Below are 16,906 nucleotides of genomic sequence, written 5' to 3'. Positions count from 1 at the left end.
AGCTTTGAGAAAGGGATTTATTAACCTGGGCCAGCATCAAATGCCTACCCAGCCTCCCGCTCGCTCTCCTTCCTCAACAGGACAGGGGGAGAAAATATGATGAAAAAGCTCATGGGTCAAGATAACGACAGGAAGATCACTCAGCAATTACTGTCACAGGCAAAACTCAACTTGGGGAAAATTAATTTAATTTATTGCCAGTCAATAAGAGAGTAGGATATTGAGAAATAAAAATAAAAATAAAACCACCTTCCTCCCACTTCTGCTTCTTCCCAGGCTCAACTCACTCATGACGTTTACCTCCTCTCTCCCCAAGCAGTGCAGATGGATGGGGACTGGGGGTCTGTGGTCAGTTCACAACGCTTCATCTCTGCTGCTCTTTCCTCCTCACTGCTGTTCCCCTGCTCTAGAGCAGGGTCCCTCTCAGGAAAAGCAGTCCTTCGTGAACTTCTCCAACATGAATCCTTCCCATAGACTGCAGTTCTTCAAGAACTGCTCCAGCATGGGTCCTTTCCACAGGGTACAGTCCTTCAGGAAAAAACTTCTCCAATATGGTCCTCCACAGGCCACAGTTCCTGCCAGAAAACCTACTCCTGCATGGGCTCTTCTCCGCGGGCTGCAGCTGCAGCTCCTACCAGGAGCCTGCTCCAGCATGGTCTCTCCACAGGCTGCAGCTTCCTTCAGGGCTTGTCCACCTGCTCCAGTGTGCGGTCCTCTATGGGCTGTAGGGTGGATATCTGCACTACTGTGTTCCTCCATGGGCTGCAGAAGGACAACTTGCTTCACCATGGTCTTCTCCAGAGGCTGCAGAGGAATCTGCTCTGGTGCCTGGAGCACCTCCTCTTCTCCTTCTTCTCTGGCCTTGGTGTCTGCAGGACTGTTTCTCTTGCATTTTCTCACTCTTCTCCCACAGCTGCTGCACAGCATTTTTTAACCTTTCTTGAATATGTTATCACAGAGGCGCCACCAGCACCACTGATGGGCTCAGCTTTGGCCAGTAGTGGGTCTGTTCTGGAGCCATCTGGAGCTGGCTCTGTCAGACACAGGGGCAGCTTCTGGTGTCTTCTCACAGAAGCCACCCCTGCAGCCCCCCGCTACCAAAACCTTGCCACATAAACCCTGTACAGTCAGTTCATGAAAGGGAAATGTTCTGAGATCATGGGAAGAGGAATGGGGATAAAAGATGAGGTGTGGTGGGATGTCAAGGCCTCTCATTACAGAACTCATCTTTGGGTGGAAATGACAGACAGGCAAGCAGAGGAGAGGCAATACTGGACATACCAAACGATACCAAACGAAGCAGACTGGCTGTTGTCTGGGCATTTGGTCCTTTATTGTGGTGGAAGCACTGCAGAATTTTTCTTCAATGGATTCCCACTTGTATTGTTTCTAAAGCTGTGTTGTTCCCTGTTCTGTTCTCTGTTCTGTGCTGGCACATCTGCAGAGACCCAGATGGAACATAAACTGTTCTGAAAAAGAAGCAAAGCTGGGTCACTAACGCTTTCATGAAGTGCATGCATGTGCAATCATGTGTCACATCAGACAGTGACAAACCAAACAGTGAAGAAAAGAACTGCCTAAAAAATCTCATCCAGGCATTGACATGTCATCCATTATTCCACCAGCTGTTGAGTCTTGTGTTCCTTTTTAATAGGAATAATGTGTATTATGTTGCTGGAGATCAGTTGTCTTCTGCTCCCTGTCAGTGCTAAGACTTGTTCTGCTCATGACTGAGGCCTAAGAGTAACTTTCTGAGATGTGTGAGTGGCTTCTCTCCAGCTTCCTGCAGACATCATTGGTTGGCTTCCAAGAAAAAGGGCAAAGACTGAAAGGGCCCTGGGGCTGTGTCCTGTGGTAGACCAGGTATACCTTAATTCAGAAAGCAGAAGATCTTTCTGGAGTTCCCCAGATCTACATGCATCTCTTGTGATAAAAGCAGGAGTGGGAATTCCCAGGATAGGAAACCTGCCCTGTATGAGGTGCTTTGCCCCACTCTGAATGTCTTTGAAGGCAGGTTGTCCTCTGGTCTAGCCTCCTGGCTCTGAGGAGTCACCCAGCAGCTCTTTCTGGTGTGGTGAAGGTGAAGCCTACAAATGCAAGAAAAGGAAGGTAGAGGAAGATAGTCTTGATCAGGATGCAGAAAAGGGAGGCTCTTTAACAGCAAGAGAGAGGTTAGGCAATTACCCAGGAAAAGCATATGATTTATTTTATCTACATGACTCTGTTTCTTCCCAGAAGTATATCTGCTGTGGTGTAGTAATCCCAGGTACAACCATTCCTTTCCCAGGTTTTGCTCCTTTGCTCCTAATGCATTTCCATAAGAAATGCTAGAGAACATGTTAAAATTCAACAGGGCACCCAAATTCTTTGCTACAAATCCCCTGAGCTCTTGGACTCCTATCTGTCTAATCTAATTTCTGATGTAGTAATTGCTGGAATGTGTGGATACTGACACCGCAGGGCCAGGTAGTGAAATATGAATGAGAAGCCAACAGAGGAGAGCCACAAAGTTCATTCAGCTCATCTTCCCCTTAATTGTTCCCCTTTCCCACCTGTCCCTGCTGTCTTTGGGAATACCCTGCCTCCCAGGAACTAGCAACAACCTGATAACCCTTGTGCTGCTTAAGTGCCTGCATCCCTGTGAATGTTGAAGGTGATAAGCCTCAGAGATGGTGAGCCTGTAATCCCCGGATTTCAGAAGTGGCTGTCTCCTAAATCCATGCTCCTCCTGTTCAAGACCCTGACTGATTAGGAAACCCTGTAGCCAGTGGAACTTTCCTAGGGTTTACTCCTAACTCTGCTGTTTCCCTTACCAGCCGCAGCCAGTGGCTGATGTTTTAAACATTTCCCAAGGAAACAAATCTGTCACCCTGGGCAGGCCTGGCTCTATGATGTTATAAATTGGGTGCAGTCATCTAGTATCTAACCAAGCGATTCCAAGCACTGGCAATCTCAGACTACTCCCACTTAGTAACTTTGTTTTCATCCTTCACTAAAATCCAGATAACTGAATCAACAGCAGAGCTCCTTTTCAGCAACATAACCAAATGGAGGGTGTTTCATTTCTGTTTCCAAGTGAAAGACTCTCTCAATGGAGCAGTGTTTCCAGCAACCTCTCCCTCCTGCCCCCATCCCTGCTTCCAGACCATGTGTTCTCAAAAAGATATTTGATTTCAGTGAAAGCTCAGCTGACATCCCTGCAATATGCTCGGGTTCTTGCTTTGTGCTTCCTGGGAAGGATGAGGGCTCCTCCGGGGATTCTGGGTAATTGGGTTAGTGGCCAGCTCATGTCAGGAAATTAAAAGGCAGCCCCGATCAGGTTGCTGCTGCATGTGATTTAATGGCTTTGTATTTATAGAGTATTCTGCCTCCAGCCGGTGCCAGAAATATCACTATTGGAGGCATCCAAATGAAAAAAGAGAATGAAAAATGGTTTTCTTTCTCTAAAATACCCCTGTGTTTAAAAACAGACAGGCAACCCCCTGTCCTTTGAAACAGGATCTCCAGGTGTAGTGACTGGCATGCCTATATCATCCACGCCCAACTATCTTCCAAGGCATGAATTGAGCATTTGCAATGCAGCTGGAGCTGGGCTGGGTGATGGCATGACACAGAGCATGTGCTGCCTTTGGCAGGGTGATGGTAATTCTCCAAAGAGGAGGCTTCCAGTGGATGGGCTGTCCACAAAGTGCACATCGGGCCGATGGCACTTGATATGTTTTCTGGCCATAGGACTGGTGCATCCAGGACCCTTCCCACGCCTTCTGCCACATCCAATGGGTTATGAATCTGTTTAGTTTGGTTCCTCCCATTCATTTTGAATTATTAATCTGCCTAGGTTATGGCCATACCTAACTAAATCTCCATTGTATCAGACATGAAGTCCAGGCTCCATCGATGTACATCTGTATGGATTCAGAGCGGCATCACCTCTACAGAGGTTTATGAGAAACACTTTGTGCATTCTGTCACCAGAAATTGTGCTTAGTGTTCTTGTAAAATGTACAGAAAAGAGGAAGCTGATAAAAGCTGCGGCCATCCAGGATGTTTAGACCCCAGCCATTGTGCCTACAAGCTTTTAGACAGTTCTGACAACATGGTATGTAAGATTCTCTGAGATGAGCAAGAGGGGGGTGGGACTGAATGTATGTTCCACTGCTCTACAGTAATTTAAGGCATGTGCATCAACATTTCTGCAGCCTCTGGTGACCTACGTTCACCAGTGACTCAGCTCTGCCGAGACTGTCAATCCCTTCCCCTGACTCACCTTCAAAGACTGTGCCAGCCCTTGGGCTGCAGGGTATCCTGAGAGGGTCTTTACTCAGAATTGCCTGGCAAAGCTGTTCTAATTTAAGAATTAAATAATAAGTGTACACCAGTTCTTAGTGTTGGAAAAGCCACTGCTGAGTTGAGGGCTTCGGGAGAGACTTCAAGGCTGCAAGGCCCAAGCAGGGTTGCTCTAAGAGGCTGGCCAACCAGCAGCACGCTGTGTTGGTCAGTCTGACTCCCTCACCTCTGTGGATCTCTTTCACAAGAAGTCCTCTCTCCCTGCAGTGTTGGGGGCCTCTACATTGTGTCACATATCTAAAAATTTGGTTCTTGGTCAATGCTAATGCTCCTCTGCCTGTTCCAAAAGGCTCATACACTTTACATAAATAGACTGAGACAGAAGATGGGGCTAGAGAATGCATTGGTTTGACCCTGCAGGGGTTCCCTTGGTAGTCAATGGAGAGAAATATCTGTCATCACTCCTCCTCAGGTAAGTGTCTGTCTGGTGAGATGAATGCGCAGGTGTCTGCTTCTCTCTGTTGCCTGTCAATGGAGCCCAGATGCACAGAAGGGAGCTATCAAAGGCTAAATTAAGGTGAGTTAAATCACACCCAGAGCTGCAGGTTCCTCTAGGCAGCAAACACCCCTTTGGGGATTTAGCTCTGAGCACTCTCTCTTGGAAAGTCAGTGGGACTGGGGCTTTGTCATCTTTTAGGTCCTCTTGTGAAAGGCATCCTTGGTCCTTTCCTGCAGCCACGTACCTGCATCTATTCCTTTCACACAGTGCCCCTCAGCCTGCTGCTGTGCAGGCATTGCTGCTGTGGGTGACATAGCCAATGGACCTGCTGTCCTGCTTCAGACTGTTTAGAGAGTTGGGAAGGGAAGCAAGAAAGGAGAACATCTGCATGGACCATAAACACAGGATGAGTGTGGGGAGGGTTATTACAGAGAGCTGAACAAGGTACTGAGGTATTCTTTATTCCCATCTGCCCCTGAAGCCCTTGTTAATTCCTGACTTTCCAGGGTGATTGGGTGGGTGAGGTGAGAGGGGCTCAGCACAGGAAGAAAGCTGTACATTTGCGAGACAGCAATGGCTAATGCTGCAGAGACACCTCTGCAGAGCTGGCAGCCATGCAGCTGGCATTGGTGGAGGGGAAGGGTTGGTTTGCAAGCTGTGTGGGTTACGCCAGATCCTGTATGCTTTGGACCAACCACTTGGGACATGCTGCTTGTGTTCCTATGTGTGAGGAGCGAGGACACCTTGTGTCACTGCTCCAAGGCTCGTGACAGCCTCTGGTACCAGGTATCATCAGGCATCACAGGGCTAACCTGTCCCTCTGAGTCCAGGAAATTTTTAGCCAGGCATACAGCAAAGGAGCTTTCCTACCCAACTAACATATCCCTGAAAATGTCAAAGGTGGAGCAGGCTGCAACATCCTGCTGGAACTGATCTAATCTCTCTGTAGGCCCTTGTAATACAGGAGATGGATTTTTCAGCTCCACTGCTCACCACCCCAGGCTAATTCCCCACCCTCCCATTGCAAGTGTCACTCCCTGACTTGCTGACCTGCACCATGCTAGTCACTGGGTTTTTCTGGCCATGCTGACCTGCGACCCTCAAGTCGCTTTCCTATGTTTCAGATGTGTTGGGAAATTGCACCAGCCATCTACCAGGAGATTTGCCAGGGGCTGGCCTCTTTTTGCAGCAGTATAAGAGCCTAATGGTATAAAGGGGTCTTTTCCCCTTCCCATGCTGGAATCTGAGAGTAATGAAAGAGAGCCTAGTCAGGTTGCAGCCTCTCACTCTCATTACACAGAAACACCTTTCCATATAGTCTATTTCTTTCCCCATCTTGGCAAGCCTAATGTTTATGGTCATTGCTGCTCTCCCTTTCCTTAATAGGCCTCCTCCTGGCTCACTCATCCCATCGCCACATCCTGTTGTCTCTCCTGAAGTTTAGAGCAAAAAGGGAGAGGGAAATTGTGTAGGAGACACCTTGGGCATAACCCTTCTCCCTTCCTTTCTTCTCTGCTCTTAGCCTACACCTTCCAGCATCCTTGGGCAGTGCCAATCCACGTGCTTTAGACTGCAGCTCCCGGGGACCGGGGCACCTCCGTTAGCTGCAGAGCACAACCCCAGCTCAGACCCCGGGAGAACAGGCAGGCTGCATTGATGCAGAAACTGCAGCTCAAGGATTAAGTGGGCAGTGGGCACAGGACCTGGCTGGTGTATCAGGGAAGCTCAGCAAAAGCAGCCCTGTGGGCATTGCTCCCTGGCCAGCACTTGCCCTGTGTCCCCTTTGGTTGTGTCCTTCTTGGTCTAGACACATATTGTACAGCTCAAACCCTGTAGCTTGGCTCCTCCGTTAGCTCTTTTGGCAAGATAGATCTTTCTGTTCCTATCAATTCATGGGCATGTGATAGGACTCGATGGAAAGTGAGGTGAGGCTAGTAATTTGACGCGACAGCTGATATTGGGCCTAGACTGCATTTCCCACTGGCCAGGGCTTAGCTTCACAGAGCTTTTAAGAGTATTTTTAGTCCCCAGAAAATAAAAGAGAAACTAAACCTGACTCTGTGTGCTGTCGCCTCTGCATACTCGGCTATTTTTACTTCCGACAGACTCGGCCAGGGTCCAGCTTTTAAAAAAAGCTGGAATTATTTTACTTCCATTAAGAAAAAAACCCCAAAGCCTGATGTTATCAAGTCAGCAAGGGGATATCTGATCCCAAAGTTGTCGGGCAGATGTCTCTCCGAGGAGCATGTCAGAGAAATGCAGGGAGCTTGAACAGATCAGCAGATCAGCTCTCCCACTGCAGGGGCTTGGTGCTGGCACAGACCTCTCTGCAAGAGCGCTTGGAACACGAGTGGCACCCACAGGACGCTTAGAAAACTGACATCCCTACCCCAGGCAGCATGCTGAGCTGAGTCCTGCAGAAGTCCTGGCCCTGGCCTCCTCCTGCTAGGTCAGCGAGGGCGAGGGCAGGCTGGGGAGCTGAGAGTGTGCTGCTGGGGAGCTAGCCCCTACGGCGGACGCTGGGGTCAGCTCCACGCCTGGGCCAGGCAGGGTGGCAGGACTCTTATGCAGGGTCCCTGAAAACGTAACAAGATGCAATGAACAGCAGCACTTCCTTGCAACGCAGGGGAGTGGGAGGAGGGGGGATGTTTCCCACACAGCCAGCCTTCATTTGTGAAGACGCAGCTGCCAGAAAGGTAGGTTATCAAGGGGTAGTACTTCCCCAACTTTGCCCTATACTGCTGCATCTCACATTGTGTGTGTAAGCCCTTCCTTCTTTGCTCTAGCAACCCCTCCTTACTGATACTGTCAAGAAGGGGCGTCCAGGAGTGCCTGTGGTGGTGACAGATTTGTGGGATGAGTGCCTTCTCTCCTGGGAGCTGGCCAGTTGGGATCCATGTGAGAAATGGGTTTGTGCAGGAGGAAGGCAACTGCTTTCTCTTGCTGCTGTCTTGTTGTCAGGCTGTGGCACCAAATCCATTGTGAGACCCTCCAGTACGGACCAGCTGCATATTGTAAGTGGCCACTGCACCTTGCAGTTAAAGCTCAGGTGGCTGCACGTTTGGTGTGAAATCTGCCCTTGGGATTACAGTGTATGTACCACTCAGCCTTGCCTTGCTCCAGACCCCTCATCACCCTTCTCCTTAGACTCTTCCATTCATATCTCAGTTTACATTCCCCTCCATCTCTTCTCTGCTCAGTGCTTTCCTTCAAGCTGCTTCTCTGAGCTCACCCATTGCACCTCCCCACTCCATTTTAATGTCCTGTAGTGTCCCTCTCAGAGCTGCATTGTAACCAGCCTACCCATCTTAAAATCAGCCACCAAGGAAATCAAAGGAGAACAGCAGGCATTAACAACCCACCTGAATTCCACAGCTCAGTACCAGGTCCTGATTTTTGGCCATGCCCTTTCCTTCCATCTAGATATCACCAATTAGGCTGCCAGACCTTTGGGGAAGGGGTGATGCCTATGGCTGGAGTGTCACAGTCAGGGACTCAGGGGTTGAAACGCTTTTGTTCGCTGTAGCACCTGCAGGTCACTGCACTCAGCAACTGGCGCAGGGATGCGCTACATAGGGGTCAGCCTGTTCACCAGCTCTGCGGCTGGAGCGATGACGACAGGGTAGGATCGCTGCAAATGCTGATTGAAAACATTTGCCTGAAGGAGTGTCACACAGGATGGGGAACAAGAGGAGGACGCACACTTGTTCAAAATTAACAAGCCAACGTCCTTGGGCAAACAGACCTCTATCTGCTCAGTGAGGGAAGGAGGGATGGAGGGTAAATCTTTCTGCATCTCTCTTATCTTTTTTTAATGCACTTAAGTCCTTTGTGTCCTTATAATCTGATTGAGGGTCCCTAATACTGCTGCAACCTGTGCAGCCATCCCCCTGCCAAGCACTGGTCATTTCCTCCCTACCCCTCCCAGTTGTGTGTGTCCCCCCCGCCCCACCCTGCTTATCAAACTGCACGGCAAAAGCATCTGGAGGGCTGTGTGTTGGTTTCTCCCGGGCTGAGAACGGTGTCTCCCTGCACCACTGGCGGGAGGGAATGGACCCTCCTGTGACCCTTCTTCTGCAAGGGTCCCAGGGAGCTGTGATCCAGGCCTGAAGTCCTGCAGCCTGTTCTGGATTCCTCCATAATCTTTGAACAGTGTATTCCTGACCCTTTTAATTTCCCACCTGGTTACTTGGGTTTTTGGCAGTTCCTGAAATTTGTGTCTCTCCCTCCTCTCCTGGCTTATAGGCAGGTGTTGTTCATTCAGCAGAGCATGGAACAGAGGTCATCTTTCCTAGGAAACCAGAGCACATTTATAGAGGGAAAGAAACCATGGATGGAAATGAAAGTTTCCTGCTTCATCCAGAACTTTATTTGTACTGTTCCTCAGGGGTCTCCCTGGATAATCTCAGGTTTGGGATTTCCTGGCTGCCCTTTTCTGAAATCACTCTCTGGAACACGTTGGGGCTCCCAGGAGGGAGCCTTGCTCTGTCCCCAGACACCATGGCTTACAGGTAATGCCACCTAGACTTCCACAGAGAGATTTTGCTGTCGGACTGTATAACTGAGTGCTGCTGGCCTGGTTGGTGTTGGTTATTCTTGCTGTTGCGAGCTGTTGAGACTGTCTGGCAGTCAAGCTGGTCTGGGTGCTCCAGCCATGAAGAGTATCAGGATGTAGATGTTGTGGCAAGTGACAGTTTCATGTGGTGCAAGTGGGGCTGATGCGAGCGCTACAGTAAAAGCCTTCTCTTCTCCATGACATAGTAAGTAAACGTTGCATTGAAACGCACAACGTAAGTGACAGACACGTGCCCCTTTCTAGGGTAGAATATTTGTCAGTAGACTGCAGGTTTTTTCAGGTGTACAAATTGTTCAAAAAGCATCACTTCAAAAATGGTTTGGAGTGTTTGCTTTTTAGCTGTTTGTGTTTATGCAGTGGATTGCTTGCAAAATATTAATGGCTTGATGTGATTAGTAAGTGTATCACGTAATTCGTTCCTGTGATGAGACTAGGTTAATTCATGTGTGTTTCTCAGGAACTACTTGTCCATTGTAAATTCAAATTTTTCTTCTGTTTGAATGCTCCTACATTTACCTTGAAAGATTTTTTTTTTTTTTTTTTGCAATAGCTGTTTCTCCCAGCAAGACTTGAATTACCCCAATTTCACAAGAACCGATTACCAGAGACCATATGGCTGGCCAGAAATAAATGACAATTGGACAAATATTTATGGGTTTTTTTTCACGGTTTGTTTTTAACATTGTATTTTGTACTGTTACAGCAGTTCAGCTGCTGTTCCTGGTCTATTGATGCTGCTATGTTTTTTTGCATGGTGACAGTCACTGGTGTTTCCCAGTCACTGGGAACTGTTTTCAATGTGCTGTTTGCAGTTTGATTTGCTGTATTTTGAAAGAGCTGCAAAAAATTCTTCAGTGTGTCCCTACTTCAGCTTTATCATTGCTTTATTGTAGAGGTTGTTTCTATTTATTTGGTTCTACTTTTATTACAGTTGCCTTACTTGATCAAGGCTGAAACATCTTTGTTGAATTCATAGTTCATAATCTATTTGCTATAGGTCACTTTTTTCAAATACAAATAGTGAGAGGTCACAGACCATTTAACTTCTCATTTTTAAGAACAATCTAAAAGCTTATTTTTATAACTGCAGGTTTGATTGACATTTAAAGTCTTTCTTTTTAAAAGGAAGATCATCTGGAGGGCATTGAGGTCTGAAGCTTTTCATTTGCCCATCAGATTGATGGTGATTCAAGAGTTTGAATGGGTTAATTTCTGTCTTCATTAATGTTTTGAATAAAAGTAAAGCTCACAGCAGCATGGTTAGAGCTGGAGGCAGTCTAGCTGGTATTATTGGGATTGCTGGGTTCAGCTGAGATCTCAAGTGTTTGGGAGAGGGAAGCTCCCTGGAGTGTGGGGAACGTCTTACTTAGCAAATTTTAGCATCTGCATGTCAAGGTTCCCTGTGGTACCAAGGAATCATGAGGATTTATCTTGTTTTACCTGCAGGTGTTCGTCTGGATCGAGTCCGTGGAGGCCGTCAGAAATACAAGAGGAGACTGGATTCTGAGAGTAGCACTTACCTGAGCCTACAGATCCCTCCCCCAGCTAAAAAGCCACGTACGTATTGGTCTTGATTTGTGGTCCTCTGAGCAACCACTATGTTTCTTTTTATTGGTCTCTCAAAACATACAATGGAGCTGTTGTCACTTCTGATTCCTGTACCAGTCACCAGCACTAGGATTTTTTTTCATATGATCATAGTGCACAGGTAGATTAGGTACACCTAAGGTACAGCTCAGGTGCTGTATTCATTGTACCTGGGTTAAATACCAGACTGTTCCTAGGAGATTACATAAATCAATTTGGTGATACTCTGATCTTTTCCTGTATCCAAGCTATGTTAACAAAACTGGTCCCATGCTGATTTCTCTCTTCCATACTACCCATAGTTCTCTAAACTTTTCCACAGCCCACCCACTGATTATTCATGCCTCCTCCTCCCCTTGTTGGACCTACCTGAGACAATAGTTGGCAACCTTACAGTAGCTTCCTGCTTTTGTTGTCCTCATCCAGAGCTGGTTTGGCATAGGCAGATGACTACAGCTTGTGTAGCTGCAGTATGTAGTCTTATCCTGTTGTGACCAAAACCATCTCTGAGGTCCTATGGCCTCTACAGTCATGTCTTATCCCAGAAAGGTCCTTCTAGAAAGGGCAGTTCTGACTCTTTACTGTTACATGTCATGAGAGATACAACAACAACTTCTCCTTTGAAATGTGCAGTGACTAAGATCGTCTCCCACTTGCTGGTGGCTGAGCCAGAGAAGATTTATGCCATGCCTGATCCAACCATGCCAGAGAGTGACATCAAAGCCCTGACAACCCTCTGTGACCTGGCAGACAGGGAACTGGTGGTGATCATTGGCTGGGCAAAGCACATCCCAGGTAAACAGGAGGAATTACAAGGATGTAAGCATGAACAGCAAAGGGAGCTATTATTTATCACTGTGCTTATAAGTTTTGTCTTCAACCAGGATTTTTACATAAAGGGATGGATGGAAATCTCTGTCATAGAAAACTGCTTGTGGTGGGTTCTCACTGGTAACAAACTCCAATATAGCCTATGGTGCAGGTGCATAAATTGATGACTGTATGTGTGTGTGCGCCCTGGGATAATGCAGAAGGCTTTGAGATGATATGATAAAGTTCTCAGTTGTACCTGGCATTGAGTGGCACAGAAAAAGTGGTTGGGAAACAGCCCTTGGGGTGGTACAATGGACTTCAGTGATTTTGCGCTGCATCAACGTGACCTAGGTCTGTTGTGTGCACAGATGAATAAATGTTATGGCGGTGACTGGACCTGACTGCTAATGGCAAGGCAGGTACCCACCCTGTCTGTAGTGGGCATTCTTGCCCAGACTCAGGAAAGCTTTTCTCATACTGGATTCATCACAGAACAAGTCCCATTCGGCTGTAGGACATGCTTACTGTTGTCAGTGAATCTCCAGGCTTCTATACTGCCAAATAATGAGGACACCTTATTGGCAATGGGGGTGCCTGTGTGATTGAGTGACATAGCAAGTGTCTCATACCTGCAGGTAAGGATGAACCCAGGCTGAAGGAGCAGACATGGCCTTCAGGGGGTTTTAGGGACAAAGATTTGGACTGGGAACAGAAAATGCCCGCTCTCTCTAGTTTCCTGCATCCCCCCAAAAAAGATAGGTTGGATTTGGCTGTGGAGGAGGTTGGCCAGGGAACTTAGGGGATGTCATTGGGATTTACATGGCTGCTTTCCAAAGATTGCTTCAGATGCTCACTATGAACAGCTCTACATCTGTGAAGAGCTCTCCACAGCTATCTCCTGTCTTCTGTCCCCCTTCCTTGTGTCAAGAGAATATCTGAGACTCAGCCACAGGATCACAGGATCTAACCAATGTTGCACATTGTCTGTGTCTTCCACTGCATGGGTCTGTGTTCTCTTGCTTTGCCACTTGGCTTTAAGCTCTTCCTTGTTTGGTGAGGCATCTTAGCACAAGTGATCAAACAGTTGAGTTCTCCCATGTATTTTTCTTCTCTTTGTAGCTCCTCTTTTGGCTTTTTGGTGGCTGCTTCTTTTTTTTTTCTGAGGGAGTATTTCTCCTGTGACTCAAGAGTTAGTGGTTTCCTGAGCTATATGGAATATGGACTGTGATGTGATAGGACTATAAAGTCTGGGGAAACTTTTTCAGGACAGTGTTTCTGAGTAGAGGTTAATCTCAGTGGTGCCCTTCTTACATGAGATCTGCAGTTACCTGCAGGGATTATGCCTGTCACTAGTGTGGGCATCCATCTGCGGCTGATTCATCACAAGTGGGGTTACTGCGGCGATTAGGGACCTCAGCCTGGATTGCTCTACTAACCCAGTAATTGGGGTGTTAACAGGAATGGTTTTAATGCAATGCAATTAGCTGCTAGAGCTGCCCAGCGAGGTGCTGTTGTATATTCTTTTAACCTTGGCTATTTCTGTTTGCTCAGGGTGCCCAGCTGTAGTTCCCTAGCTTGTAGCTGTGGGATGAGCATTGGATGCTCAGCTCTGAGTTCCTACGGAGTTTTCCAGTCTGCCATGGTTGTATTATCCCAGAACAGGAGTATAGTAGAGATTACTCCTGCACTGTGAAACGGGTTCTTCCTCTCCTTTCTGACAGGCAGGACATACCTGCCATCATCTCAGTTTTCTCTGTGTATTTTATTTTCCTATCAAAAGCCCTGCAACACAGTAACAGCCATCAGTCTAGCACAGTTCAGACCAGCAGCAGTATTAAAACAGGGCTGCGTGCACAGGAGAGTGCTCAGGGATTGTTACACATGGGAGCAGTACCGAGAAACAAACATAATAAAAGGCAGTTCATAAAAATGGAACAAAACGGTCTACAGTTCTGAAACAAGTATGAAGCATACTGAGTTAGGCAGCAAGGGGGCAGAGCAGGGCAGGGCCAGGAGGCTGCCAGGTGTCTCGATTACCCACACCCCGTATTTCTGCCTTCCAAGGATTTTGAGAAAAACAGGACGTTGCCTCCTGTGTGCATGAACTCTTGGACAGAGAGAGGTGGAGAAAGAAAGGTCACATATTCCTGCCTTATGTTCACACTGGAATTAGTAAAGAACGGTGTGACATTGAAGTCATACCAACCCTTCAGGATCCCAGGTGTTGGCACAAACTTCTACCCCACGGTATTAGCAAATAAAATCAGTTAAGCTTAAAGACACTCTCCTATGATAACAAGAAAGCATGATTTAATAGTGTTTAACAAATGTTATTAGCTCAATAGCCTTATTAGCCATTAGCTCAAAAGCCATGTTTAGCCATTGTGGAGTTGTCCCCTTCTGTATGAGGCCCCCTCCCCCCCAGTGCTAATTGTCTTTGAACAACATCTACCTTTTCTGCATGCCTTGATGCAGGGAGACAAGACTTCTCTCGAGGGGTGACGATGAAGGCTCTCCCAGGGTAGCTGTTGTGCTGTTCTCACTAGGAAGACGGTAGTACTAGCACAGAATGAAATATGGCAAGTGGAGTGACAGCAGCTGTGTCTGGAGTGGCCTCAGATCCTATAATTACATCTCCCTTTATTACCTCTGCTAATGGCCCTCCAGGATGACAGAAATGATAATAAATTAACAGATTATGAACTCCACTTGCCACAAATTATGTGACTCTTCTTCTTTTTTTTTTTTTTTTTTTTTTAAATTCTGGGAGCTCCCACTGCCAAACCACTGAAATAAAAAAAAAAAATCACAGAAAATAAACCCACTGCCAAACCACTGAAATAAAAAAAAAAAAAAATCACAGAAAATAAGAAACCTGAATGTCACATCAGCTATTGCAAATAAAGCAGCTTTTCTCAAGCTGCACCTGGAAAGAAGGGAAACATGCATGCAGCTCTGTGCTAGACAGAAGCTCCTCTTTCGGGAGCCTAGGGACAGCAGTGGAGCAGTCAGCACCTTTCAGGATAAGACCTGAGAAAAGCAGCAAGAAACGGATCACTAAGGGCACTTTCTGACTGCTGTGCCATCAAACAGCTCAGGAATGCGGAAAAGATGGATTCTAACAGTTTCTGGGAGCTGTAAGATGGCGAGGCTGTTGAATCTCACTAGAGGTTCTCCAGTGTTATAAACCTGTAACAGTGCAAGCCTGTGATTTTGGCAGGGTGAAATTAGCATTTACCTTTTATAGCATGGCGATCTCAGGTTATATGATCTTCCCTTGGCTGTGCAGACTGCAATGATACAGACACAGTCCTCCAGCCCTTGCGTTCTGCATGTATAAACACTGAAGGAAAAGGGTCCCAATCCTGTCAAACGTTTCAAGTCCAGGCTTGGCACTGCAGCACTCCCTCCCTGATGCCCGCTTGCCGGAACTGGAGTCATTGGCTGCCTTTGGAGTGCTTCTGGCAGGGGGCTTTCCCAGGTGGGTAGGGCAATTGCAGCTGGCTCTTCTGTTCTCCTTGGCACAGGGTAAAGCATGGTCTCTCCTGTGCAATTCCCACCTGCCATAACCGCCTCTGGGAAATAGTGATTAACAGAGAGGCTGGATGTACAGGCTACTGCTAGGGTTAAGTCATTTTTTCTACTTTATTTTCTAGCAGAAAAGCATGAGCTTGTGTGTTCTGAATCCTCTCACTCAACTACATGACTGTTTATCAATCTTTAACAAATTTCACTGGCAGACCTCAGTGAGGTGATGGCATAACCCCTTTTGTACTCCAGCTGGGGAATGAAAAGACCTGTGACTGACCCAGGAACTGGACTTAAGGCAGCAGCCTAAATGCTGGGCTGTTGTCCATGGTCAGAGCTAGGAGAGAGATGACCAAAGGAGAGGTTCCAGGTGCTAGAGACTGTGACAGCACCATTACCCCTGTCTCAGGGCTAACCTCATCAGCTCCCTGTGCAGCAAGCAGGAGACCTGGGGAGACAGGTTCCCAAGCCTTCGAGCTGCATCAGCCCACACTGGGCTGTTTGGGAGGGCTGGATTCGGGAGCAGCACAGTACTGACTGCAGGAGGTAAGGGGCAGAAGGGCGAGGCGAAGGGTGAGGCACCCCTGAAGTACTCACAGCCTGAGCAAGGGGTGGGATTCACCAGGTGCAGGGCTACATGGAGCACAGGCTGTGCTGTATGGGAATCAATCTCACAGTCATTGAGCTGGATTTGCAGCTCTTCTCTCCAGTAGCCTGGACTCCTCTTTAGCTGTTCCCTCTGGCACTCCTCCCCAATGGTTTATTGATTCTTCCCTCCCACCCACTGCTCCCCTCAGACCTTGCACACACAACACGTGACAGCTGATTGGTATCTGTTAATTAATGTGGCCTGGGGCCTCTTTTCTATTCAGTGGCCTGATAAGGGAAATTGGATGTCCAAGGGCTGCCAGGCCATTATCACCCTTTGCTTCCCCTGGCAACACAAACACAAAACATGGCGTAGTGATAAATAAATACCACTAACCCACCCTTCTGCCTTCCCTTCCCCAGCTGAGATAGTGCAGATAGAAAAAGAGAACCCACAGTCAGTCAATATAGCAATCATCAGCTCTTTTGTTAATTGCCAACTTGATAACAAGAGAAATCAAATGATCATCATGGTGGCTGGCTACCTAGGCCCCAATGCAGGGCCAAGAGCTGTGAGCAGGGAGGGCTGTGGGATGAAGGAGTCCCGCTCAGCCTAGCGCACAGCCAGCAGGACCCGGAGGCTCCTGGACAGAGGCTAATGAGCTCACAGGCCTCTTGGTGAGCCCGGGGGCTTAATAAGCCTCTGGGCAGAAAATTAGCAGGGGAGGTTGGTGGAGCATTGCCCCCTCCCCAGCTGAGGGGTGTCTTGGTGTCCCATTCTCTCACAGCCTTGGGAACCTTTAGACACAAGGAGCTGCCAAAAAGCACAGTCCCTGCCACAGTCAGTGGTGGGCAGGAGCTGCCTAGATGGGACCATCACATTGTGCTTGGCATGCCTGTCTGTAATGGCTGTTGTGCAGTGCCTGTGTCCTAGGCTCTCTCATGGTCTGGCCTTCAAGGGTACCTGGTAAAAAAGCACGTAAGAGACACAGCTTTCCTTCCTATGCACTCCCCCACCACCACCGCCG

At 47.8% G+C, this 16,906-nt stretch overlaps 1 protein-coding gene across 1 annotated transcript in view; it reads left to right on the top strand.

Annotated features, from left to right (window-relative positions):
* The window catches only part of ESRRB (estrogen related receptor beta), a 134,017-nt gene that overhangs the window by 106,712 nt on the left and 10,399 nt on the right, over positions 1-16,906 (top strand). The window contains exons 4-5 of the mRNA XM_035901987.1: positions 10,809-10,919; positions 11,583-11,744. Of these exons, the coding sequence (XP_035757880.1) occupies positions 10,809-10,919; positions 11,583-11,744 (273 nt within the window). The remainder of the gene's footprint in view (positions 1-10,808; positions 10,920-11,582; positions 11,745-16,906) is intronic.

This window comes from Egretta garzetta, unplaced genomic scaffold (assembly GCF_000687185.1).
Source record: "Egretta garzetta isolate BGI_Z169 unplaced genomic scaffold, ASM68718v1 scaffold79, whole genome shotgun sequence".
In the NCBI taxonomy this organism is placed as follows: domain Eukaryota; kingdom Metazoa; phylum Chordata; class Aves; order Pelecaniformes; family Ardeidae; genus Egretta; species Egretta garzetta.
The sequence above is the reverse complement of the archived record's forward strand: the minus strand, read 5'-3'. Positions and strand labels throughout refer to the sequence as shown.